The sequence below is a fragment of the Vigna unguiculata genome, chromosome 7 (genome assembly GCF_037176805.1).
Source record: "Vigna unguiculata cultivar grain cowpea cultivar isolate G323 ecotype 2 chromosome 7, ASM3717680v1, whole genome shotgun sequence".
NCBI classification, from domain to species: Eukaryota; Viridiplantae; Streptophyta; class Magnoliopsida; order Fabales; family Fabaceae; genus Vigna; species Vigna unguiculata.
The window spans coordinates 48,232,920-48,257,063 of NC_140798.1; the positions used below are offsets into that span (position 1 = coordinate 48,232,920).

Consider the following 24,144-nt stretch of genomic DNA (forward strand, 5'->3'; position numbering starts at 1 on the left):
ACGTTCTTCATTAATCCTCTCTGAGATTTGACTTTGAGAGACTTTCTGCTAGCAGATGACATGTAGAAGTCGAGAAAGAGCTAACTTAAGAGGTTAAAGATGGAGGTAAGACAATATTTATGTTCCCTTATATCTCTTCCACAAGAACATTAATAAAATAAGGAATGTTAAAAAATGAGGAGAGATGTGTTTTTTTTTAAACTAAATTTGTGAGTGCGAATTTTCTGGCACTAGAGAATATAAATAGTTTATCCATATATTTATAGGACAGCAACTTTGATTTTAAAAAACGAGTTTGAACTGCAATGTAAATATAAATACACATAAGATGGGTGACATAGTATTGTACCTGAGAGGGGTGAAGTAAGTATGAATCTATATTCAATATATTTATCCAATTTTAATGATAGAAAAAACTTATTAAATCATATACTAATCTCCTTTAATATTTATTTCTCTATCAACATATATTTAGCGGGTGTTCATAATCAAACTGTTAAAAAAAGTAACCAAAAGTTTATTCAAAAGATTGATAATTAATTAAAACTAAAACCTTTTAAATTAATTTATATATTTTATAACAGGGAGACTTAGGCCGTGAAACTAGTTCAAATTGAACTAAAATTTATTAGGTTATCTATTAAATTTCTCTTATACGTGATAAGAAAAAAAAAATCAAGAAGAGTACCATAATATATTTAACATATCATATCAATGAGGTTAAGGATAATTTATTTTGGTAATATAAATATTAGGGGAAGAAAATATTACATTAAAATTAAATATCATTAGAAGAAAATAATAGAAAAATTTATATTTATAAGTTTAAGTCTCATATTAACTGGGCATGAAAAAGTTTAACAATACATAAGAAATAACATCAAACTCATTGTCTTAAATTTTTTTGTTGGAGATAATCACAATCTTTTATCTGAGTCAAATTCAAGTATTATAATTGTTGTTGAATCCTCCTAGTGAATTCCTATTAAAGATTTTGACGAAATTTGGACAAATTATATTTTTAATATATAAATTATCTTTTAATTAAATAAAAAAATTCTTCATTTTTTCCACTTAAACTAATTAATTTTATAGAATGATGTTCATAATGTAGTCTAAGATAATGTATAAAATTATACATATTTTAGCATATGCATAGAAAAATACAAAAATTTAAATTTCATAATTTAAGATTATACTAATTTAGATAAAAAATATAATTATTGTTTATACTAATTCTACAAAAGAACTTCTAAAATCATAATTATAATTCATACTAATTTAGTAAAAAAAGTATATATCGTAATAAGAAAATCATAAATCTATTGTATTTCAATAATAATATAATACTAAACTCTTTTTTTAATTTTTAATTTTTCTTTGATGACTTTAATATTTTTATTAATCGACACCCATCAAGTTATTTTTTTATTTTATTTTTTAAATAATAAAAATATTTAAATAAAATAATGAGATACGAAATTTTTTCATAAACTTAATATAATATAATAATATATAATGTAGTCGGAAGCACAAACTTTTACAAAATATAAAAATTATTTTTTTAAGTTCAATTTTCGCACTAAATATAAGTTGATCACCAAAATAAATATTTGATTATGATGTCATCAAAAAATCTTGTTGAGAAAGATAGGCCTTTCATGACTACCCTATCAGGGACCAATTCCCTAAAAATATCAACTAACTCTCCATATATTTAGTCAATGTTCTATTGTTTTGTTTTATAATGAATATCAAACACTTGCCGTCATAAACGTTTTTCATCAAATTTTCCAAAAGTATTGAGAGCAATAGGTAAACAAATATACTTTTTCTTTGTTGTTTGTGTTGAAAACTGTGATGGAACTAAATACATGTACAGACGTGCAACTTTAGGAGTCGAATAATAAAATGATATATTATTGTTTGAATATATATATATATATATATATATATATATATATTAAATAAAGTGATCGTATAATTTATTATTAAAAGAAACAAATCTTAATTACCATCTCACTAATAATAAATTTATAAAATTATTAATTTTAAAGAAATTATTTTGAAGCAAGAGTGGTGATTGTTTTATCTTTCAATGAATCTTGGTAAGAATCCAACCAATCAACCTTACTTAATTCCAATTAAGTGGTTTGAGTGAGGCCATGAATTGGGTAAGTTTGTTTTTGTGAACCCTTTACAATAGTTAGGTTGAATATGAGATAATGAGTTCCAAAACTAATAATTACACTGATCTCAACTTTTATCCAAAGTTAATATTGATAATTTGAGTTAAATATATTTTTTGTCAAATATATTTTTTGTCTTTCAATTTTTAGTGAAAATTGAAAATAATTCTTATTATAAATTTTAAAATAATTTAGTCATTTAATTCTATAAATATATAAATTTAATCATTTTAATCAAATTTTATTAAATTTATTTAATTTTTAAATACATTTCATTATAGTATTTTAATTTTTTTACACGATTTAACACAGGTTAACTTCAATATTAGTTTAGAAACACATTTGAAATGTCAAATAAACTTAAAAAAATTAATTTAAATAATTAAATCTACACATTTTTAAAAATAAGACACTAAATTGATTCAAAAATTTTAAAAAAAATAATTTTATTTTTCACTTAAAATTAAAAGATTAAAAATATATTTAACTTAAATGACGCGGTTCATATGATATGATATGGTGTAAACAAACATTAACGTATCTAAAAATGATTTTAGGTAAAGTTTTGAATTCCGTAAAAAAGGGGTGAAGAGAAGGAAATGATGGGGGTGTTGGGTAGCTCCATTAATTGTGATAGCATATTTGCATATTAAAGACAACCACAACAAACATCTGCAAAACATCATTTAACTGCTAATTTCTTAACCTGTGGCTATCAATCAATTTATGTTGTTGTCACATTTTTTCTCTTTCCAGAGAGCTGTAATTTATTTCTTTTACTATTAAAATAGACAAATTTTATAATTTTTATGAATAATAAAGAAATTATTCTTCCAAACACGTGTTTTATTTAATTTGTTTTTCATTGACAAATTTTTGCTTTCAAACATTTTCCTTTTTCTTTTATTGAAATTGTGCTTAGAAACATAATTTTAATTTATTTAATATATTTATTTTAAATTATGTTTCTAATTTTGTTTTTACTTTTTACAAAGCATGCATGTACGCATGATATCTTTATTGTTTTTATTAAATCAACGTTTTCTTTTAATCGAATATTTGGTTTTTAAGTTTATTTAAAATGCAATTTAATGTTTTTCAAAATAAAAAATAAAAAATTAACATATAATTCTTGATTTTAAACTAATGTTTATATTTATTTTATATAATTTTGAATAGTGCAGAGAAAATAAAATATAACAATTAGACTAATAATTTATATACAAATTATTAAGAATATGAAAAATTTTAAAAAAAAAAATCTATTATAATATAAAAAAGGAAAAATACTAGAAACACAACGTTTTATTCTTTACGTTCTTATTCTTTTTCCTCTCAGAGAATCTAGTGAATAATGAAAGTTCAGTTAGAAGTACAATGAAGAAGTTAGAGTAACAACAATGACTACAAGAAACGGCAGCAGCAGCAACTTGGTTCAACAAGAGAAGGTAATCATTTAAAATGGCTTCACTTTTGTTTTGGGTGATTTAAAAGGAGAAAAAAAATTAGAATCTAAAATTCACCGACTTATATTTCTTCTCACAGCAGAAATTGTAACTGAAATATTTTTAAAAATTAAATAACTCTTTTATAATATAAAAACTTTATAAAATAATAATATAATTTTGCTCAAAAACAACAGTACAAAATTAATTTACTTGATACAAAAAACATTTACGAAATTTATTTTCCTTCCCCTTTTAACTTATTCATCCACACAGGTGGAAAAAGTATTTCATTCCTTCTCTTGTGATTCAAAACACAGGTTTTTCCCTTTATTCTTTTATTTTTATCCTCTCTAAATCTTTTTCCTGCTAATTATTTTATATTTATTTCATTATTAATCCAAAATATAAAATTGTTACAACTCAAGAGAAGGATATCCATCCATGGGTAGAATTATATGACATTCTTCAAGGGCCGATAGTAAATCCAAATTCGATGATAACACAAAAATCGGTCACAAAAAAGTCTCGCACAAGTCACTTGCAACGATATTAATTTGACATCCATTTCCCCATGAAATCTGCACTTTGGCTTAAGGAGATACCACTCAAACAGGTATTAAATTTTCGAACTTGACCGTAATTCTACCAGAACACAGGTGACTGCTAAAAGTTTTAGGTTCAGCATGAAAAAAAAGGTTACTGAGATTCTCTTAAGAATAGTCGAACAAAAATTTCCATAAAGCAGGAGTTTTTTCTCAATCTCAACAAGTTAATAGAAGAAAAAGACCGTGACCAACAAAATACACAAGAATCACCTCAAGCAATTGGAAGCTCACCGCAGTCGCTGATGGTCACCTTTTTTATAGGACGGTCACCCCTATCTGTCTCCTGGGATTCGATCAACCTAACAATGTCCATACCTTCCAAAACTTGGCCAAATACAACATGTCTCTGATCCAACCATGGTGTCTGCCAATTCATCAAATCAATTGATTATATCAAAACCAAGGAACAGAAACAATTTCAGATAAGTAAACATCAAGAGTTTTCTAACATTTCATCATAAGTATTAATAAATTTTAGATTGTTGACACCACGTAGTTCTTTTAAGTATAATTTATAATTAATGCTGTCAGGATCACTAGCTAAACCATGACTAGCTCCATTTCAAGACCTTATAAATCTGCTCCCTAGCTGGATCATTACTAAAATCCATCAGTGGGACCATTGTAGTAGGATTGGAGCAAGATTGCGGAATCAGACTTCATTCTGATCATGCGAAGCCGATTTGCCTGAATGCATTTTAACCTTACTTTCATCCCTGAATCAGTTTGTTCTCTCTCAGTATCAGACCTAAGAACCTTACACGGCCAACCCAATTCTCTCTGTCTCTTGGTCACTCCCTCCCATCTCTCTCAATCTCTAGTTTCTGATTTCTGAATTTGTTTGTTGCTGTGCATTCAGACTTGCTGCGAATGTGCGTACTGTCTATCCAGCAATCAGATCTCTAAGTCTCTCAAGTCTCAACCCTCTTTCTGTTTCAACCGTGAACGCTAGTAGTGCTTCTACTGTATCAGCTGCACCTATTGATGAATTTGGTGTTCAAATGCTTGAGAAAGTGGCGATGAGATTAATGAAGATGCAGCTCAGGATTATTTTTCAGCAAACCTTATCTAATATCTAAGTGATTACTGCGACTAGTTTTGGATGCTAGGGATTTAAGGTTATGAAATTTCAGTTTTAAGTCTTCTCTAGTGTTGTCATTTATAATTTCTTTTCCATTTCGGTATCAGTATAAATGTATAACTTTACATTTTGGTAGGATACTACGATCCTACATTTCATGATCTTGCATCCCCTCTTGATCCTAAGTAGAATGGTAACCTTGACAACCTTGATTATAATACATCTAAAATTGCTATTTTCTACATTTGGGGTTTTCACATATGAAACCAATGATTTTTAACATAATTTCACAGAATAATATGCAAAGATTATACGTAAAAGTTGCCAATAAAGTTAGAAGTTGATACGAGTTGCAGAACAAGCGTTTTTGTTTTGTAAAGGCAGGAATCTTAAAAGTTAAAAAACAGTCTTCGTGTTAGAAATGTAGCACAGCTGTTTATTGAAAGACAGCATAGTGTTAGACAACATTATGGCTCAAACTTATCTGTCTAGGTGTGGTGGGTTGGAGTTTCATTAGAAGAAGATAGATAATTGGAAAATATAGAAGAAGAGGAATATACCTTGACAGTGCATATGAAAAACTGACTCCCATTCGTGTTGGGACCTGCATTTGCCATGCTAACAACACCCGGTCCAGTATGAGACACTGGAGATATTGTAGATATGAGTATTATTAATATATATTTGCAATATCAATAATATGCGGGGAGATGGAGGAATCTAATGAGAAGAGGTTGCAGGGGCATTTGTTAAATAATAAGAATAAGAAAAAGTTGGAAAAAGAAAGGCAGGTGAAATTACGAGGTGTTTAGAAATTGAAAGCAGGAAGGGGAAATAAATGTAAAGTGGGAAGTAAGGGAGTGAGGAACTGACAAATAAAATTCTCATCTTTGAAAGTGCGACCATATATACTCTTGCCTCCGGTTCCCTGAAATATATGATGGTTAGAAAATAATTAGAATGGGAAAATGGGAAAGAGAAGAAAGATAGAGAGATCGGGAGATAGATAGATAGATACATTTCCCTTGTCAAAATCGCCCCCTTGAATCATGAAATCCTTGATAACACGATGGAAGGTAGAGCCCTTATACCCAAAGCCCTTCTCTCCGGTGCAGAGGGCTCGGAAGTTCTCGGCTGTTTGGGGAACATCGTCGCCGTACAGTCCAATCACAACCCTTCCGACAAGCTTCCCAACTGGATTTCCGATACTGATGTCGAAGAATACTTTCTGAGTCACTTTGGCCTGAACACTTGCGTCCTCCACCGAAGAAGAACTCGCCCGAACCCTCAAACCCCTATCAACTCCCCTTTCTTTCACACTCAATGTCACTCCATGACAACCGCCAAACCCAGACCTCCGCGTCCTGAGCTTGAGGATATTAGGATTAGGGTTAGGTAGATGCAAACCTTTGATATCTGCAAGATTTGACTGACAAAGCAAACACAAGCGAATCATATCATAAATAATAAATACTAATACTACTACTAATAATAATAATAATGTTGATTTGGACCAGAGAATAGCAGTGATTACCGGTCTGAATGTGGTAGTCGAAGATGCAAATGCAGCTGCCATGGATTGAGTCTGCAACTGCCACTGCCACTCTCAATCTAACAACAGATATATTACTATCTTAAACTCTACTCCGTCACCACACAAATTACTATCCTATCCCTCCAATCCAACTCATCCCATCCTCTTAAAAAACCATAATCTTATTTCCACAACTTTACAATTTTAATTCATTTTAAGATTAAATATGTTTTAATTTTAATTTATTTCGAACATTTGTGTTTTTATTTTAAATCAAATTATATACCTATTTTATCTTTGTACATTACACAAAGAATCATGTAAAATATATTCAAATGTATGAAACTTCCTTTGATACATAAGAAATACTTTACGTACTTTTATAAAATACATGAACGAAATATGTATAAATTTAGCTTAAATACGAAGCATCACTTTTAAAAATAATTTTAAAACAAAACTATTTATCCCTTAATTTTATTAGAAGTGTTACCACTTCATTGAACACATAATTGTGTTTATTGAAATAGAAAATTAATGAAGAGTAAAAAGTTTCTTGAATTCCATATTAACATTAAATATCAATTATATCAACCATTGAAGTTCAAACAAAATTAATGATCTTAAAACTTACAAAAGTTATAATTTTATTCATTGTATTAAAATCGAAATACTATTTATTGTATTATGGCTTAGTTTTAAAAACTTTTATTCTAGTCCTGTTAATTCAATATTTGTCATTTTATTTTTATATAGACTATTTTTGTTCCTTTCGGTTATAGTCGTTGAAATTCATTTAAAAATAATAATTAATAACCTGTTTAATTGATAAATACATGTATGGAATTTTTGTATTCTTATTGTAATTGTATGTTGAGATTTTGACAACTAGTAGGTAAAAGATAATTGAAAAACTAAATAATTTTCAAAGATACAATCTCTCTCTTTACCAAATTACATAGTAATGCATGCTTATTAGAATTGTCAAAACGGATAATCCGGTCTGATCCGACTCAATCCACGATGAATTGATGATTTAGTGAACCAACCCAACCTGACTCACTTTTTAGCGAGCCAAAAAAATTCGAATCCGGCCCAATCCACCACAGGTTGACGAGTTAAATGGGTTGGCTCACGGATTCACTTAATTAAAAAAAAAATTATTTTTTTATTTTTTTTAGTCAAAACTAAATTGTAATTATAATTAAAGTCTAAATAAACTTTTATACAATTCAAATACAAACCAAAATAAAAAAATACAAATTATTTATGTATTGAATAAAAAAACACCTTAACATGACCCAAATGTAAAGTCAACTTAATAAAAAAATAAAAAGACTTATGTAACCCTTTTATCAGCACCAACCTGACTCACCACGGAAATTGACTGATTAGATTAAAAAGAAATGTAGTTACTAATAATTTTTTATCAAATGTTTTTCTATTTTCCTCTAATTTTGGAGAATTACTATTATTCTTTTTAGAAATCTTATTATAAAGAAAGATATCTTGAATTTTATTTATAAAAATGTTATTTTTTTTGTAAGTTTTTTCATGTTGGATTGAGGTTGAAAAACCGTTTTTTATTTGTCCACGGAAGGGTCCGTTTAACAAAGGATCTTTTCTTTTAGTTAAATATTTTTTTTTAGTTTCATCATCACAAAATCGAATTCTATTTTCGAATATATCGAGAGAAATCAATTTCTTATCTATCAGTTTTGTGCGACCGGATGAGCCGGGTTCTAAATGAGCCGGATAAAAATCAACCCGTATTGAAATTTGTAAAAAAATTTCAATCCAACCCGGCCCAAACCCGTGATGAGCCGGATTGGCTCGCGAGTTCCAACATATTTTGACAGCTCTAACGCTCACTCTGTAAGATCATCATCCATACAACTAAGTTCATAGATACTGTAATGTCTACATTATTTCCTGTGTTGCATCAAGCGCTTATCATAGACAATGTGTATATACTCACTACCACATATTCAAATCATGTTCATTCTGCTTCGTAATGTTATGCCTGCCCTCTTCAGAAGTTCAACAGAAGCTTCTTTTGCCTTCAAAATAACTTCTTCCTGTCATCATGGAATACAAATTAAACTTCTCCAGCGACCGACGAGTAATGAAAAAAGAAGAAACACTTGGCCAATTGAAACATAATTGATATGAGCTCTCTATATGATCTTTTTAGTAAGTTTATCAAGCGAAATTACGTGTGTCAAGTTCAAGAAGAAAGTAAAGGAAAAGGAGGAGTAAGAAATACTCATCTCAAGGCATGCAAAGTAGGAGATAGCGGAAGCCTTTCTTATGTTATAGTTTCTTTAAAAAGAATAAAACAATTCTTTAAAGCATAAAAAAAAATCAAGAGCAATTATATGTTAAAAATTAATAGATTTATAATAAATTAAATTTGGATTTTGATTAATTAAGATGATTTTTGTATATTTATCTATTTTTCACTCACCCAGATAAATGGAGTTTTAATTTTTCATTTTAACCAGTGAAACAACATTTATTCTACTCTATTTATCTTCTTTTTTCATTCTTTCTATTTTCTTTCTTCTTATTCCTTCTTCATTCCTTATTCAATTTAAGTGTTAGTTCATTAAGCCAATTAATATTATTGAATGGATTCTCAATCTAATATAGAATTGATTCACATTCCACATAAGAAAAACTATCCAATATAATACCTCGTCCACGTTTATAATCTTCTTGTTCTTCATTATCCATAAGCCATTGCACATGACAGATACCACATTTTCTGATCGCATGCTATACACTATGCTGGAAATGCTGCACATTGTGTAGACAGTAAATGTACTAACTTGAAAAGGTCTTTGAAAGGTGTGATAGTAAAGCGAGCTGAATGCAGCCAGCCAATACATTATTTCATAAGCTCATAAAATGTCTGTATAATTAACAGAAGTAGCAATTATGTAATGGGTTCGTACCAGTCATGAACAGGAACCATAGTCCAAGAGGAAGGATTGACTACAACAATGTCCGCCTATTAAATCACAATCACAAACACTGTCAGCTTCGGTTCCGATTAACAGGGGAATATTTCAACATAAAGAAAAAAGTTAGAAGGGAGAGAAAAAAATCATAATAATTACACTTTACGAATGATGTGAACCAATACGAACCTTTTTCCCAACCTCAAGAGAACCTAGTTCGTCATCCCACAATACCGACTTTGCACCATTAACTGTAACCATTTTAAGAATAGTTTCAGCTGGCAATGCTGTTGGATCTGTAGTTCCATTAGCATAAACTTCCCGTCCTTTATTAATTAGAGAAGCTAGGTACATCTCATCAACTGCAAATACAATTTAGAAATGAAAATTTCAATCCACTAAAAGTGTACATTTTCCATGCGGCTAGAGACTCCCACTATTTCACGTTCAGGTGAGGGTTTGGTGTTCATTATCTTAGATGAACCTGTCCTGCCTTGAGAGGGTAGGTTGCTTCTGTGGTCTATTTAATACTATATTGAAAATAAAAGTTCTTCACACAAGTAAATAAAAATTCTTCACATAACAAATTAAATTTGCATACTTGGGTCAGCTAAATAGTAAATACTAGGCAGTTTCTTCATGCATTCCTCCCTGTACTCATCATTCCAAATTTTATTTTCCGCACTAAATCAATTCCGGAAATATTTTTTCAGAATAGGAGTACAGTAGTGAGTGTCTGCCGGATGATTTAATGCGTTCCGAAAAGTAAAATCCAAAATGATGAGGTGTAGGAAGAAACTGCTTAAATACTAATGCGAAATTGTTGAATCTAGTGCAATTATAAAGCAAGTAAAAAAGAATTCAAAAGTTTAGAGTTGAGATGAACCGATGCTCATGCGATTGTTTGATGGGGCCCCATCAGTTCCCAGAGAGACACAAACGCCAGTATCAAGCATCTCCCTTACAGGTGCAAATCCAAGCATTCGCATTGCAGCAGCAGGACAGTGGGACACTTTGACCCCTGATCTTGAAAGAAGAGATATCTGAAAAAATATTATGCAGGAATAATTACTGTTTATCACACTAACTCGAGGATTGGTTACTATTCCAACAAACTTTTAAATGTGGCAGAGGAAAGGTTATGTTTATGCTTTCTGTCTCTTCTGTCTTTCCAACTAAAAAATAACTCGGAATAAAATCCTTATAACGGGAAAGAGGTAAATGATGGAATCTGTCTGCCTAAGTACAAAGAGGGATTTGGTTTCGATCCAAAATCCACTGGATATGGGGAAAAAATAACAAGAGTCTCAATTATATTGTGGGAATCAGTCTCTCAACTACCAGGCAGGAAGATATCCTGAGAAACCCAAAACATGTGGATCTGAAGCAAGCCAAATGAAGTTGTGAGATAGAATTTGAAATAAGAAAGTATTTAGTTAGTCGTGGTGCATATCAAGAAATAAACAGTCATGGGTGTTTGCTTGCATATCAGCATCACCCAAAATTGAACTCACCACAAGTTAGAAAATAATAGAAATTTAAGAACAGAATTAGGTTTTGTTGAAAGAGGTATAATCATGTTTAAAGGGGCAAAAATTTACCTCGTTATTATCAAGCCAAACTGAGTGAGCTGCTAGCAGATTGCTTTGAAGGAAATCTATCTTGTCCAAGTATGTAACAGTTCCGTGATCTACTTTGTGAACATCCCTGACTAGTTGGTTCTCATACGGTATCTCTGCAACATGCTAACAGTTTTGCATGTCAGGTGAGGACATTGGTGGATAAGTATTGCGCTGGCTAGTTTAATACACCACTTGCTAGTATGAATAAAAAAATAAATGGTAATGATTTAGAACTCCTCCCATTATTGTATAGGCCATTTTGAATAATCAAATTAATGTTGTTGATGAAAACAGCCCCACCCAACTCGATCTAAAAGTTAGAGAATGAAGTGGTTATGTTGTTCTTGTTTTTCCGTAAAAGGTTTGTAGAAAAGAAAAGGAGTGGGTACCATGTGTATTCCAGTTTTGAGTTGTGTTGCAGCATCTCTTGTTTCGATAAGCAAGCGAGGAGTAGAGTTCATGATTTGTCGAATTCCAAACCAGATTCTGATGCGGCCATGGGCTGTGTTGTGGTACTTGTCATAATTGTCCTTTTGAGACTGCATATCAGAAGAAAGTAAGAGTAGAGTCATTTGTGAAATGAAATGGATTAGTAAAGACTTAGAGATATACTTTTCTCCTTTTTTGTAATATCTAGTTTGTTTCTATTTGGTTAATAGTTTCTGAACAGCTCGTTAGCTATCTGTATTTATTGTAGTGACAGTTGTAGTTTGTTACTAGTACTATTAAATGTTAGGAGTCCAAGTGTGGGTCTAAGTCCCACAAGAAAGTAGAGCACTATATAATAATAAAGACTCATAAACCCATTGCTTTAAGGTTTTTGCTTGAGAGTGGTGTCAATGTCTTATGTAGTTGGGTTCATGTCTCATTGATGTGTTGTATCTCCCCAGTGATACCCCTCCTTATAAAAACCTAACAAGTGGTATCAGAGGCTATGGTTAAAATCGGCTCAAACGAGTGCAGTATGGTCCTAGTATCAAAAGTGGGTGGTACAGGATAGAAAAGTACTCGTGATTGGGAATGCTTCCGCTGGAGGGGGAGTGTACCAATGTGGTTGAAGGGACTCATCCACTGAGGGGGAGATTGTTAGGAATCCAAGTGTGAGTCTAAGTCCTACATTGATTAAATTTGAGAAAGTAGAGCACTATATAAGAATAAAGACCCATGAACTCATTACCTTAAGGTTTTGGGTTGAGAGTAGTGTCAATCCCTTATGTGGTTGGACTCAGGTTTCATTGGTGTTTTTTCTCCCTACTAAAACTCCCTCTGTAGATCTAACATTGAACAACCATCCATTATGCAGTACTCATCTGTCCATATATTGGGGCCTTAGTACGCAATTCACCCATTTTTATAATTTTCGGTAATGATATTACTTGTCAGTTTCAATATGCTATTCAGAGCTAGTTGATACTCTTTCTTAGCTTCTGCCAAACCTATCCTTTTTTATCTTGTATTTTCCATAGATCCTAACTTCTAATTCTGAACCGTGCCACCAAACACATTGTACCACGTTGTCCTCTCAATACTCATTCTAAATCTGGTATTGTTCAACCCAGGGTTATTCCATCTCTCCTTGTTGCCAATGTGGAACCAAAGATTGTCAAAATTGCCTTACAGGATACAAAGTGGTTTGGTGCTATGCAAGATGAACTTCTTGCTCTTCAATGGAAGAATACCCGGTCTTTAGTTCCTCTTCCCCCTAATTTTCATACTAGTGGTTGTAAACGGGTGTTCTGTGTTATGGGAAACCCAAATGGGATTAGTTGCCAAGGGTTTCAATTTACAGTATGGTTTCAACTTTAATGAGACTTTATCTAGTTATACAAACCGTCTCCTTTTGCATTATTCTACTTTTTGTTGTTGCTTACAAGTGGTCTTTGTTTCAGTTACATGTTAACAATGTCTTTGTTGATGAGTTTCTTGATGAAGAGGTTTACACGACTAAACCTCCAGGTTTTGAAGATAAAGATACTTCTTTGGTTTGTCAGCTTCACAAAACTATCTTACTGCAATCTGGTTTTAGAGATGGTAAGTGTGGATGGTTTTAAAGACGGTAAGTGTGAATAATGAATGAATATTACTTGGGAGTTTGAATAGAGAGAGACCTGAATGCAATGATCCGTGGTTCGAGTGGCCCAGGATGGAGGCAAACCGTGGCCAGAGTCCATAGTGGACTCGGTTAAACAAGCTCGCAGACCCAGTAAGCTGACTGCTCTAGCCATTTGAGACACATGTTGACCCCCAGCTTCCGCAAAACAGGTTACGCCGGAGTGAATGAGTTCAATCCCGCAAAGCAAAGTAGAGAGGTAAGAATCGTTCTGGGTCATGTTGGATTCGTAGGGCCAGATGCGGTGATGCAACCAGGTCATCAAGTCCACATCATCAGCTATGCCTCTAGCCAGTTGTTGGGAACTATGGACGTGGGTGTTAATAAATCCTGTCCCTCCACTGCTTTAGATTGTTTACATTTTCATTTCATAGCAATATCAAACCGAAAAAGGAAAAAGAAAGAGCGAGAACCAGGGAGTAAGATATGGCCGGTGAGATCGAGGATGTGGCGGGCCACATCAGAAAATTCAGCAAGAATTTCTGCAGATTGTCCAATAGCTTTGATTCTATCTCCTTCGACCACGATTCCCCCATCCCTAAACACTCGCTGCTCCTCGTCCATGGTTATGATCATACCACCGTGCAGCACAGTCAACACCTCCCTCTCTCTCTCTTTCTCCATCTCCACCACCCCTTTTCTCCTCTCTTCGTCACTTTACTCTACAAAACTATACCGATACTTATTTTATTCTTTTTCTTCTTGAATCAGTATCTTGAAAGTTACGTAATAATTTAAGGACTAATATATATATATATATATATATATATATATATATATATATTATGGTATTAGTGAGAGAGTTGGAATAACTTTTTATTAAAAATAAGAACGTGTTTGTTTATCTTCATAGTACTTTGAAAATTAAATTAAAATAAGAATTTAAAATAGTAAATAAAAGTCCTATATCGAAAGGGTTAAAAGTAATATAATTTTTTTGACAAAAATAAAATGAATTAAATTGTAGATGAGTTCAGTTTAAAACTAAACTATCATCAATGAGGATTAACTAAGAGGAAGATAAAGATTAAGATTACAGGAGAAGTGAAAAGAAAAGGAATGAAATAGTTTGAAAGTGTGGTGATAATGTTTGGTAGGAGAGTGGAGGATGTTGTGTCTTGGTTCATGTCCTCCTTCGAGGCATGGAGGCAGCGTTACCGGCAAAGAAATCATCAATCAAAAGCTCAATGTCGTCTGGGTGGTACTTGATATACTTGTCGATGTGTCTGGTTGATTCAAGATGTTGTTTGAATCTTCCAACGAAGGAGCGGTAGGCGGGGATGACCAAAGAGGAGATGGAAACTCTGAGTTCAGACTGCAGTTGCTGATCGCTCACCATCCAACAACTCTGGCACTTGTGTATCTCTTCAAACATCCGATTGAAGCATTTGAACCTTTCCTTCACGAGCTGTTTGGAGACCTTGTTCCCAGTCCCCTGCTGCAGCCCCTCCGGCTTCAGGCACTGCAGCACCTTAGTCCAGGTTTCCCTCTGATAACACTTGTGGTACAACCTCAGACCCGACTGTCTCCTCCTGCACCAGTTGTCACCCATCAGCTCATGAAGCTCCTCACACCCTTTCACCTTCTGCACTACGTATCTCCCGTTGTTCATCAGAAAAAAATACCTCAGAGCATCGTCCCTGTACAACTGTGATTTCCTTTCCACATTTGCATCCAAAAGATCCATTATGTTCATCAACTGCGCTGCAAAACCCGAATTCTTCCGCTTCTCCACATCTTCCACTTCATCCATCTCCTTCTCATTTCTCCTTTCTCCTTGCTCAAACACTTCCTCCAACGTATCCTTGTACTCGCATGCATATTTTAGATAGTTCATAACATACCGAGTCAAGGGGTGCACTGCACCGTTCGGAACAGGAATCCTTTCGTTGTCGTTCTTGATCGAGTTCTTCAGATCACAAAACATGGCCATAATGGCCTCTACTATCATGTCCTTTGCGGTGTCTGCCTCATACGCCAGCTCCTTAGCTCCCGACTCCAGATAGGAACCCCCGACAACGTCTTCCCTCAGGGTCTCGTACATATCTAGAAATTTGAACAGTTTCTCTGTGGTCCATTTCGTCAGAACAGCACACTGTGCAAAGTTGAGCAAATGGACGATGACTTGTCGTGCAAGATCGCAGAACAAGTTTTGAGAAATAGAGGGATGATCGGGGAAGATGGATTCGTAAAGCTTTCGTTCAGACTTGAAAAGCACGGTGGTGCAGTGCCAAACGACTTGATTCCACGTTGCAATTTCGGCTTCAAGAGACTCCCATGGCATTTTACACAAATCTTCCATCTTGGTGTTCCCGAATCCAAATGTTTGGAGCGTAGTTCTGAAAGCAGTCCGCCTGAAACTGGCAAAAACCAAGTAACACTCAATGTGGTAGCCGGCTGCGATCATGGAAGTGGCGATCTTGTTCAAAGTAGAAACCTTTTGAGGAGAGAAATCAAAGGGGTCTTGGGAGTGGTGATCCTGGTGGGATGGCCTAGGGGAGGGGGACTCGGGAACGGGAGAGAGGTGGGAAGGAGAACCAAAGGAGAGGGATTTGTTGGGTGGTTTGGATTTGGGGTCCTCATATAGAAGATAAGAAAGGTGTTTCTCTAGCAGGGACATTGCTTTTTCTAGGACCAAGGCGATCTGGTCCGACTCTTCCTGGGAGGCAATAACAGTGGAGGAGGAGGAAGAGGAAGAAAAAGAAGAGGAAGCGGTGGAGATGCGATCCACCAAGTCCAGGAATTGCAAGAGGGGCTTGTCCTCTTCTTCTGCCTCGTCATCCTCCCAAATAAAATTGCTCCTCGCCATGTATCTATCCACCATACGCTCCAACTCTTTCAACAGCTCAGGGACGCCATCTGCAGGAGAAACATGTTCCACCTCGTTCGTTCGTGATGACATCTCCATCGCCTCTTCACATTAACGTTCAATTTCAGTGATTGTTGTTATCATATGAATTGCACAGGGGGTTCGGGCGGGAAAACCCCAGATTCCAGCTCACAGGATGAACCGTGTAATTCATCTTTCTTCATTATTTTCTTCATTTCACTGCAACCAGATGAGTTATCTCCTAATGTAACTTTCTATTCTCTTCTATTCTATATTTTGTTTCCTTTTACTTTGTAGCTATTTTGGTGGTGCTGCCTCGCTCGTCCTGTCTTGACCGCTGACCCAAATGGGAACAAGCCTGGCATTCCGTTCTTTCTGCTTCGCTTCTGTCCAATCTATTTTTTTCTCTTCTATATCTTTTCCTCATTTCCCTCTCTTTTATTATTTTCACATATTTCCTTCTTTTTATGTCAAACTATATTTTATATGCTTTTCTTGTGTGAACCCAGCGGGTCTTAACTCACTAATTATCTCACCAGTCAACATCACTTAATCAAATTCCAATTCAGGAAGCATTAAAATAACAGAATTATAATTAGTATTTGAGAGATTTAATTTAACTAACCCACGCTATTAAAATATGGTAAATTAGGAGCGAATATTTAAAACAGCCAAAGAATTGAAAGACCAAAATAAAATTAAAGCTAGTTTTTAAGAAAATAATAATTCTCAAATGATAAAATTTAGGACATTTCTGCTTTTAGTTTTGTATCTTTTTTATTAAAGTATTTAATACATAGGATCCAACCCAGCCCAATTAAATCCAAAGGAAAGCCCCTGGGTGTTTCTTCTGGCAGTGGCGGAAGTGTGAAAGTGGAACCACTAACTTAACTTGTACGCGCATAATCAAACCACCCAACTCTCTTCTTCTCCTTCCAACCACTTTGTTACGCAAATTCATCCTTTCTTTCTTCCTTCCAACCGTACAATCTCTTTAGTTTTAGTTTGGTTTTGTTTAGGATTGGATTGGAAGATGAGGCTTTGACTGATTGGTTGATTGAGTGTGTCTGCGCGTGACTTAAGAGGAAACTGGAATGGGTTGCTTTTCTTGTTTCGATTCGAGGGAAGACGAGAAGCTGAATCCCAATCCTCACCAGGAAAACCATCATCATCTTCATCATCATCATCACGATCATGATCTTAATCCCCCTATCCCCTCTCGTATGTCCAGACTGCCCTCTGCGTCTGGTTAGTTCTTTTTTCTTCTTTTTTTATTTATACAAAATATGTAATCCCAATACTCTGCTTGATCTGATCTGACGAACCAGATTGAAATCAGATCCTGTATTAGTTTATGCTACCTTCCCCGTCTCATCCCATCACATCACGCATCCTTTTCTGTATATCTTAATTTCTTATTAAATTCAAGTATTCGGCACACACTTCTTTCTTCTTAATATGGTTTTGCTTAATTTCCATTGTATAGCTGGAGCAGACAAGCTACGCTCATCAAGCAATGGCAATGCTAATAATGGTGACTCCAAAAGGGAATTGGCTGCTCTCAAGGATGGACCTCCTGGACAAATTGCTGCACAAATTTTCACATTCCGTGAGCTGGCAGCCGCAACCAAAAATTTCAGACCCCAATCCTTTTTGGGGGAAGGTGGTTTCGGAAGGGTCTACAAGGGCCGCCTTGAAACCACTGGTCAGGTAATTCTTTCTTTCTGTTCTATTAGTCCTCTATCCACCTTTCACTTCTCACTAACTCCTCACATTTGTTCCTTTACCTCTACAGGCTGTGGCTGTTAAACAGTTAGACAGAAACGGTCTTCAGGGCAACCGGGAATTCCTCGTGGAGGTTCTCATGCTCAGTCTTCTACACCACCCTAATCTTGTCAATCTCATTGGATACTGTGCGGACGGGGACCAACGCCTCTTGGTTTATGAGTTTATGCCATTGGGATCATTGGAAGACCACCTTCATGGTATTCTTCTTCTCTACTCCTCCCAATTCAATCATTACAATTTTTTTTTAATTTTAGTTCAGTATTTGATGGTCAGTATTCTCTGTTAGAATATCCTGATCACCAAGATCAGTGGCTAATGCTTTTCCAAACTATGTAATTCTAGTTAGTATCTGTGCTGTCTTTATGCGGTAGTACTAATACATGGCAGGATAAGATTATATCTGTGGTTTAGGGTTTCTTACCAAAGTCGTACGCACCCATGTTACATTATCTAACACCTGTAATCAAATTATGCTTTACTCTAAATTACCACTATATACTTTGCAATACAGAAAAGTATAATTTGATTCTTTAAATCGATTATCTGTACTGAAATTAAAACCGGTAGTAGTCAGTTTATTATAGGACGTACTTTGCTTTTCTATCTTAGAATCTCGTTTCTCGTTGCAAGGTAACCTGTTCTTGTGTCTTTGTCTTCTATAGTATGTGTTTAATTTTCTTGCATACGTATTTATAAAGAAAAATTCCCTTTCGGTGATTTGAACTACACACATTTTTTTTTGTCTGGAGCTTATTATGGTGATAAAGAATTGTGTGTAGAGTTTTGCCCTTTCACATGAACACGGATGCTGCTATGATCATCATATTATGTGCTCTGGGTTTATTATATTCCATGCTTTGCCTCTATAAAGTATATGGCTGTAGCTGTTAAGAATTGTTGTTTTTTCCATTGCACTGTCGTGAAAGTTTCTTCTGTCTCGAGGAAGTATGATCTTGATTTGAGCAAGTAGCTTGCTCAATAAATCATCTGCACCACTGATAGAGAATTTTGCCCATGGAGCCAGGCTTTTTCATAGAGAAAACTAAATAATTAATATCCGCTCAGTCTAAAAAAATTAAGAGAGCCTAACTCTTCCTCCACAATTATGTGAAAATAAAAACAAAATTAAAATTAAATAAAAATTTTGACCAACAAGACATTTGTCCGAATGGTAATGTACTCGGTTCCGTTAAACAATGTGCCCTCGAGTTTTGTGAATGTGAAAAACGTGCTTGGGAGGGGAGATTCCAGGAAAAGTAGCCAGTCAAGTTCCCCAACAAAAATTAGTCGCCAGCCACCATGTTTCTCGGTAGAAATTTGTCCTCTGTGAAACCTGATACAAATTTCTATTATTATTCAAATTACTATTCTAATTACTATTCTTGGGCAGGATCTCTGACGGCCCTGATTAATACTACTTTTTTGTTTAGAGTCAAGTTTGGCTAGGATGTCCCTTACAGCAAGTATATACTCTGTATTTGTTGTTTTAGTCTTCTTATTTTCCAAATAGTTTTACTAGAGATGGTTGTTGCAGGATGCGAATAAGATTTCAAAGGCCCATGATGAGAACCTTGGGAGAAACATATTGCAAAGATAGTTGTTGTATGGATAATCCGAAACCTTATAAATCCCACATTAGAATCTCGTACTTTCAACGTGGGACTGAAATTTTAGACCTTGCTATTGGATCTTAACATCGGACCATGCTCTGCAGCCCTGGTAACTCTTACTAGGCTAAGGCGAACATTACAGTGTCGATATCACTACCCATACCAATATGGTGGAACCCACTGGGGTTCTGTTCTGCCATGCTATTGGCGCTTTGATAGACCAACAAATCTCCAATATTTCAAATGCCTAAATTGTTATTGTAGTTCAGTTATGATTCCTCTTTTTTTGTTGAAGAGGCAACCTAGAACAAGTTGCTAAATCTTGTCCAAATAAGGAAATAAGATAAGTAAATAATCCTATCTTGAATAAGAAAACACTAAGATATTATTTAAGTAACTCGCTCATTCAATGCATGTACTCTAATAAGATATCATTCTTGTAAAATAAACACTTCACAAACTTAATAGATTTCTGCTTAAGTTGTTTTATCTATTTCTATAGTTTAAATGTTTTACGTAGAACACTATGTATCATGTATAGGAAATTATATATTTTTTTACGATCTATGCTTAAGTTGTTTTATCTATTTCTAGTTAAAAAAGAATCATAGATCACTATTTATCATCTATATGAAATTATATACAGGGAATAGTTTTTTTTATTTGTATTTGAATTTTATGCTTTGATACAAATTATGATTCATTATTTAAAAATTAGCGCGGCAATTCATGAGTGGAATCTCAATATTTGCTGCTGTGTGTTTTTTTCTGGTTCTGCCTTCGTTTAAGTACACTGGTTCTAACAACGAATTGACAATTTAGGATTTGGAACCTAAACATTAAATTTCTAGGTTGAAAGAAAATAATATAAAGGAAGGTAACTATTTAATATGCATTATGGTCTCAAATTGCGAGATATCATAGAATAGCAGATTGTGTCTAAATGACTAATGAAACTTTTACACTATAAATTTAACGAGAAGGATGGAGGAAAGCATCTTCTACACATTCAAGGTGCTGCTTTGGCCTCTTCAAGAGGGACATAGATAAAAGAATTAAGTTGTCACACTAGAGTTTATTTTTCACCATGCACCATGGATATGCTATGAAGTGGCTCTGGCTGTTCAAATATGAAGCCTTTTGTAATAAAGCCAATCCATCCAAGTGTTTAGACTATCTTTCCATGGTTTTGCTATCTATGGAAAAGGAATGTGATACATGTGATGATCTGATAACAAATATATAGTCTGCTAGAAATGTTTCGATTTTCCCTTGCGATCATCTTATATGCCTTCTAATGATTGATTAGCATCTCGGAACTTTGGTCAGATTGGAGAATAAATGACTCGTCTTTTACATCACCTGTCTTCTAATGTTATTTATGGACTTGAGTGCAGATCTTCCCCCGGATAAGGAACCATTGGATTGGAACACTAGGATGAAAATAGCTGCTGGGGCAGCAAAAGGATTGGAATACCTTCACGACAAAGCAAATCCTCCTGTCATTTATAGAGATTTCAAATCGTCTAATATATTACTTGACGAAGATTATCATCCAAAGCTTTCAGACTTTGGGCTTGCAAAGCTGGGTCCAGTTGGTGATAAATCACACGTCTCCACCCGTGTCATGGGAACTTATGGCTACTGTGCCCCAGAATATGCTATGACTGGACAGCTGACTGTGAAGTCTGATGTATATAGTTTTGGGGTAGTGTTCTTGGAGCTGATTACTGGGCGTAAAGCCATTGACAGCACTCGACCCCATGGAGAACAAAACCTTGTCACATGGGTGAGTAGTCGTTCAATCCTTCCTTGTCTCGATTAGTTTGGCTTGCATTACATTAACTTGTGCATAGTTAACAACAGCAGAGTGGTAATGTAATGATGGTTTTATATATATGTTGGATCAGGCACGTCCACTGTTCAATGACCGGAGAAAGTTTCCAAAGTTAGCAGATCCAGAGCTGCATGGACGGTATCCGATGCGGGGACTTTACCAAGCTCTTGCAGTGGCATCAATGTGCATTCAAGAACAGGCCGCAGCGCGTCCTCTGATTGGGGATGTGGTGACAGCCCTGTCTTTTCTAGCGAACCAGGCATATGACCATAAGGGAGGTGGTGATGATAAAAGGAACAGAGATGATCAGGGTGGAAGAATATTGAAAACTGAGCAAGGTGGAGGATCTGGAAGGAGATGGGATTTGGAAGGGTGTGAGAAAGATGAGTCCCCACGTGAAACTGCAAGGATGTTAAACAACAGGGATCTTGATAGAGAACGTGCGGTGGCTGAAGCAAAGATGTGGGGAGAGAATTGGAGAGAGAAAAGACGACAAAGTGCGCAGGGCAGTTTTGATGCTTCTAACGCCTAGTCTCTCTCCATTGTACTATTCCCATCACCCTCTTCCTCTTCCTCTTCTGTGTCACCACCGGATTCTACTCCTTTTAGAATCTGTTTTGCGCCCATTTCTTCCGTCCAAAATCACCCCTTTTATGCACTTAGCTTTCTTTTATGTATCTTTGATTTACCTCCTGCACACGACACATTGGACTTGGACTTTTGGAGAGTGTACATTATTTCTTACAAGTAGGAGGTTAAGGTTATGACACCCTCGATTTTTGATAATGCTTTTTCCAACTCATTTACTCTTTCTTACCTAAAATACCAGAATCCAAGTTTCCCTCTTATGTCTTCTGCTCATCCCTGCTCTCACTAAAATGCAATTTTCTTTTTTTAACAAGCAAATTTTATTTAAAAGGATCATAGACAATCAATATCTTTTTAATATCTAAAACTTGTATTGTACTTGAATATTTTTAATTGTTTATGATTGATTACATAAAAATTATTCGTTATAGATTGTATGCTTGGATTTATATTTGAAAAAAAAAATACTTCTTATTTATTTGGGAAAAATGGGTTTGGTCAAAATTTTTAACTTGTAAACAATTATAATCATGTTGAAAGTTTTCCTTTCAAGTTTTTTTCATGGACCTTGGAAAATTAATCAGTTATATATAAGAGCCAAATTTAAAAAGGGTCAAATAAAAAGTTATATGCATTCACGTTTTTCACAATAAAATTAAATGAAAAATAATACATTGCCCAAATAAGATTAAGACTTGAGTTTTAGAAAATTGTTTTATTAAATGTATGCTTATAGAACTAAGAATTGAGTTTTATTAAAGTATGTCGTGATGGCACAAAAAATAAGACTTTAGGTCATAGGAATTAAAAAAAAATTATCTTAAATATATATATATATATATATATATATATATATATATACCAACAAACAAATAAAACATAAAAAAAATTGTGGATCTTATAAGACCATTGCATTAGTATAAATTAAAGTGTTAGTACAATTAGATTTTATTGCATTATTATAAAACATAAAAAAAAGTTAATAATAAGAATATAAATTACAGAAAATCAATTAGGTTAATTACAATAGAATAATTCTGAATTTATAAAAAAAAAAAAAGTGATTCAAAAGATGAATCACAGTGGATTTGAATATATTGGAAGAGAAAGTGAGGTAAAAGTAAAGTTGTTTTGATTAGGAGAAAGTTAATGAGGAATGAAAAAATAAATTTGTGAAAGTTTGAGTGAGATTGATTTAATAGATTAAAAAATATTTTAATCTATAAAATTGTAATATTATTATTTATTTTAGTGTTTAAAATGTAATTTTAAATAAATTATTGTTAGTATAAATTATTTTAAAATAAAACATGAGTTAATTTTAATTTTATTATTATTATTATTATTATTATTATTTATATTATTATTTTGATAATAACTTATATTTTATTATCATTTATATTATTCTAATATATAACAAAATGTGTATATATCATATATATACTTCTTTGTAAAGGATAATAAAATTGGAAAATAATATTTTAACTCACTTTTTTAACACACTTTTAATCCACTCTTCTAATCATCATTCAATTATTCTTTTTGATTTTTTTTAGTGATGTAATCTGATGTAATGATCTAAGGTGATTAGAACAATTGATTAAAAATAAATAAAAAAATATATATCAAAATATCATTATTTTTTACAAATCTTTGTCCTGATCAAAGAAAATTTCAAACAATTATTTGCGTTATTTTTCGTGTAACTGTGCATTGATCTTCGAGTTTTCACCTTAAATTCGTGCCCGCTGAGTTTTCGAGGAAACAAGGGAGAGGACTCATAATGCCTACTCCAAATTAGTAATTGGCCTGGAAATGTTATTTAAGCATTTCTATGATGAAATAAACAATTTACACAAAACGACGAAATTTCTCTCAACAAAAAATATATAAAAAACATTTAAATTATATTTATGAAATAAGAAAGAAATAATAAGAA

General features: G+C 33.6%; 4 protein-coding genes across 4 annotated transcripts; 1 reads left to right on the top strand and 3 right to left on the bottom strand.

The window, feature by feature from the left end:
• Positions 1-4,321: 4,321 nt before the first annotated feature.
• PNSL5 (cyclophilin 20-2) lies at positions 4,322-7,004 on the bottom strand. The gene is made up of 5 exons (XM_028081996.2): positions 6,858-7,004; positions 6,342-6,752; positions 6,197-6,251; positions 5,884-5,969; positions 4,322-4,606 (listed from the first exon to the last, which is right to left on the bottom strand). The coding sequence occupies exons 1-5, from the start codon at positions 6,897-6,899 to the stop codon at positions 4,454-4,456; spliced, it is 747 nt and encodes a 248-aa protein (XP_027937797.1). The 5' UTR covers positions 6,900-7,004; the 3' UTR covers positions 4,322-4,453.
• Positions 7,005-8,106: 1,102 nt separating this feature from the next.
• LOC114192107 (uncharacterized) lies at positions 8,107-14,254 on the bottom strand. Its single transcript, XM_028081697.2, has 9 exons — positions 13,966-14,254; positions 13,551-13,882; positions 11,832-11,981; positions 11,422-11,565; positions 10,707-10,863; positions 10,010-10,182; positions 9,815-9,870; positions 9,554-9,656; positions 8,107-8,935 (listed from the first exon to the last, which is right to left on the bottom strand). Exons 1-9 carry the CDS (start codon positions 14,174-14,176, stop codon positions 8,846-8,848), a joined length of 1,416 nt encoding a protein of 471 aa, XP_027937498.2. The 5' UTR covers positions 14,177-14,254; the 3' UTR covers positions 8,107-8,845.
• Positions 14,255-14,433: 179 nt separating this feature from the next.
• Positions 14,434-16,804, bottom strand: LOC114190916 (exocyst complex component EXO70C1). The gene has a single exon (XM_028079992.2). It carries the CDS (start codon positions 16,458-16,460, stop codon positions 14,676-14,678), a length of 1,785 nt encoding a protein of 594 aa, XP_027935793.1. The 5' UTR covers positions 16,461-16,804; the 3' UTR covers positions 14,434-14,675.
• Positions 16,805-17,199: 395 nt separating this feature from the next.
• LOC114190917 (serine/threonine-protein kinase PBS1-like) lies at positions 17,200-22,403 on the top strand. The gene is made up of 5 exons (XM_028079995.2): positions 17,200-17,630; positions 17,869-18,092; positions 18,178-18,367; positions 21,178-21,569; positions 21,691-22,403. The coding sequence occupies exons 1-5, from the start codon at positions 17,477-17,479 to the stop codon at positions 22,147-22,149; spliced, it is 1,419 nt and encodes a 472-aa protein (XP_027935796.1). The 5' UTR covers positions 17,200-17,476; the 3' UTR covers positions 22,150-22,403.
• The last annotated feature ends 1,741 nt before the right edge of the window (positions 22,404-24,144 follow it).

Coding starts and splice junctions, on each gene's coding strand:
- LOC114192107 (XM_028081697.2), bottom strand. CDS start 14,176: ATGGAGAAAGAGAGAGAGAGGGAGGTGTTGACTGTGCTGCACGGTGGT. Junction 11,566..11,831: donor TCAAAACTGGAATACACATG/GTACCCACTCCT, acceptor CAAAACTGTTAG/CATGTTGCAGAGATACCGTA. Junction 10,183..10,706: donor AAACAATCGCATGAGCATCG/GTTCATCTCAAC, acceptor TTGTATTTGCAG/TTGATGAGATGTACCTAGCT.
- PNSL5 (XM_028081996.2), bottom strand. CDS start 6,899: ATGGCAGCTGCATTTGCATCTTCGACTACCACATTCAGACCG. Junction 6,753..6,857: donor CGACTACCACATTCAGACCG/GTAATCACTGCT, acceptor TTGCTTTGTCAG/TCAAATCTTGCAGATATCAA. Junction 5,970..6,196: donor CAAAGATGAGAATTTTATTT/GTCAGTTCCTCA, acceptor CAATATCTCCAG/TGTCTCATACTGGACCGGGT.
- LOC114190917 (XM_028079995.2), top strand. CDS start 17,477: ATGGGTTGCTTTTCTTGTTTCGATTCGAGGGAAGACGAGAAGCTGAAT. Junction 18,093..18,177: donor GCCTTGAAACCACTGGTCAG/GTAATTCTTTCT, acceptor TTACCTCTACAG/GCTGTGGCTGTTAAACAGTT. Junction 18,368..21,177: donor ATTGGAAGACCACCTTCATG/GTATTCTTCTTC, acceptor ACTTGAGTGCAG/ATCTTCCCCCGGATAAGGAA.
- LOC114190916 (XM_028079992.2), bottom strand. CDS start 16,460: ATGGAGATGTCATCACGAACGAACGAGGTGGAACATGTTTCTCCTGCA.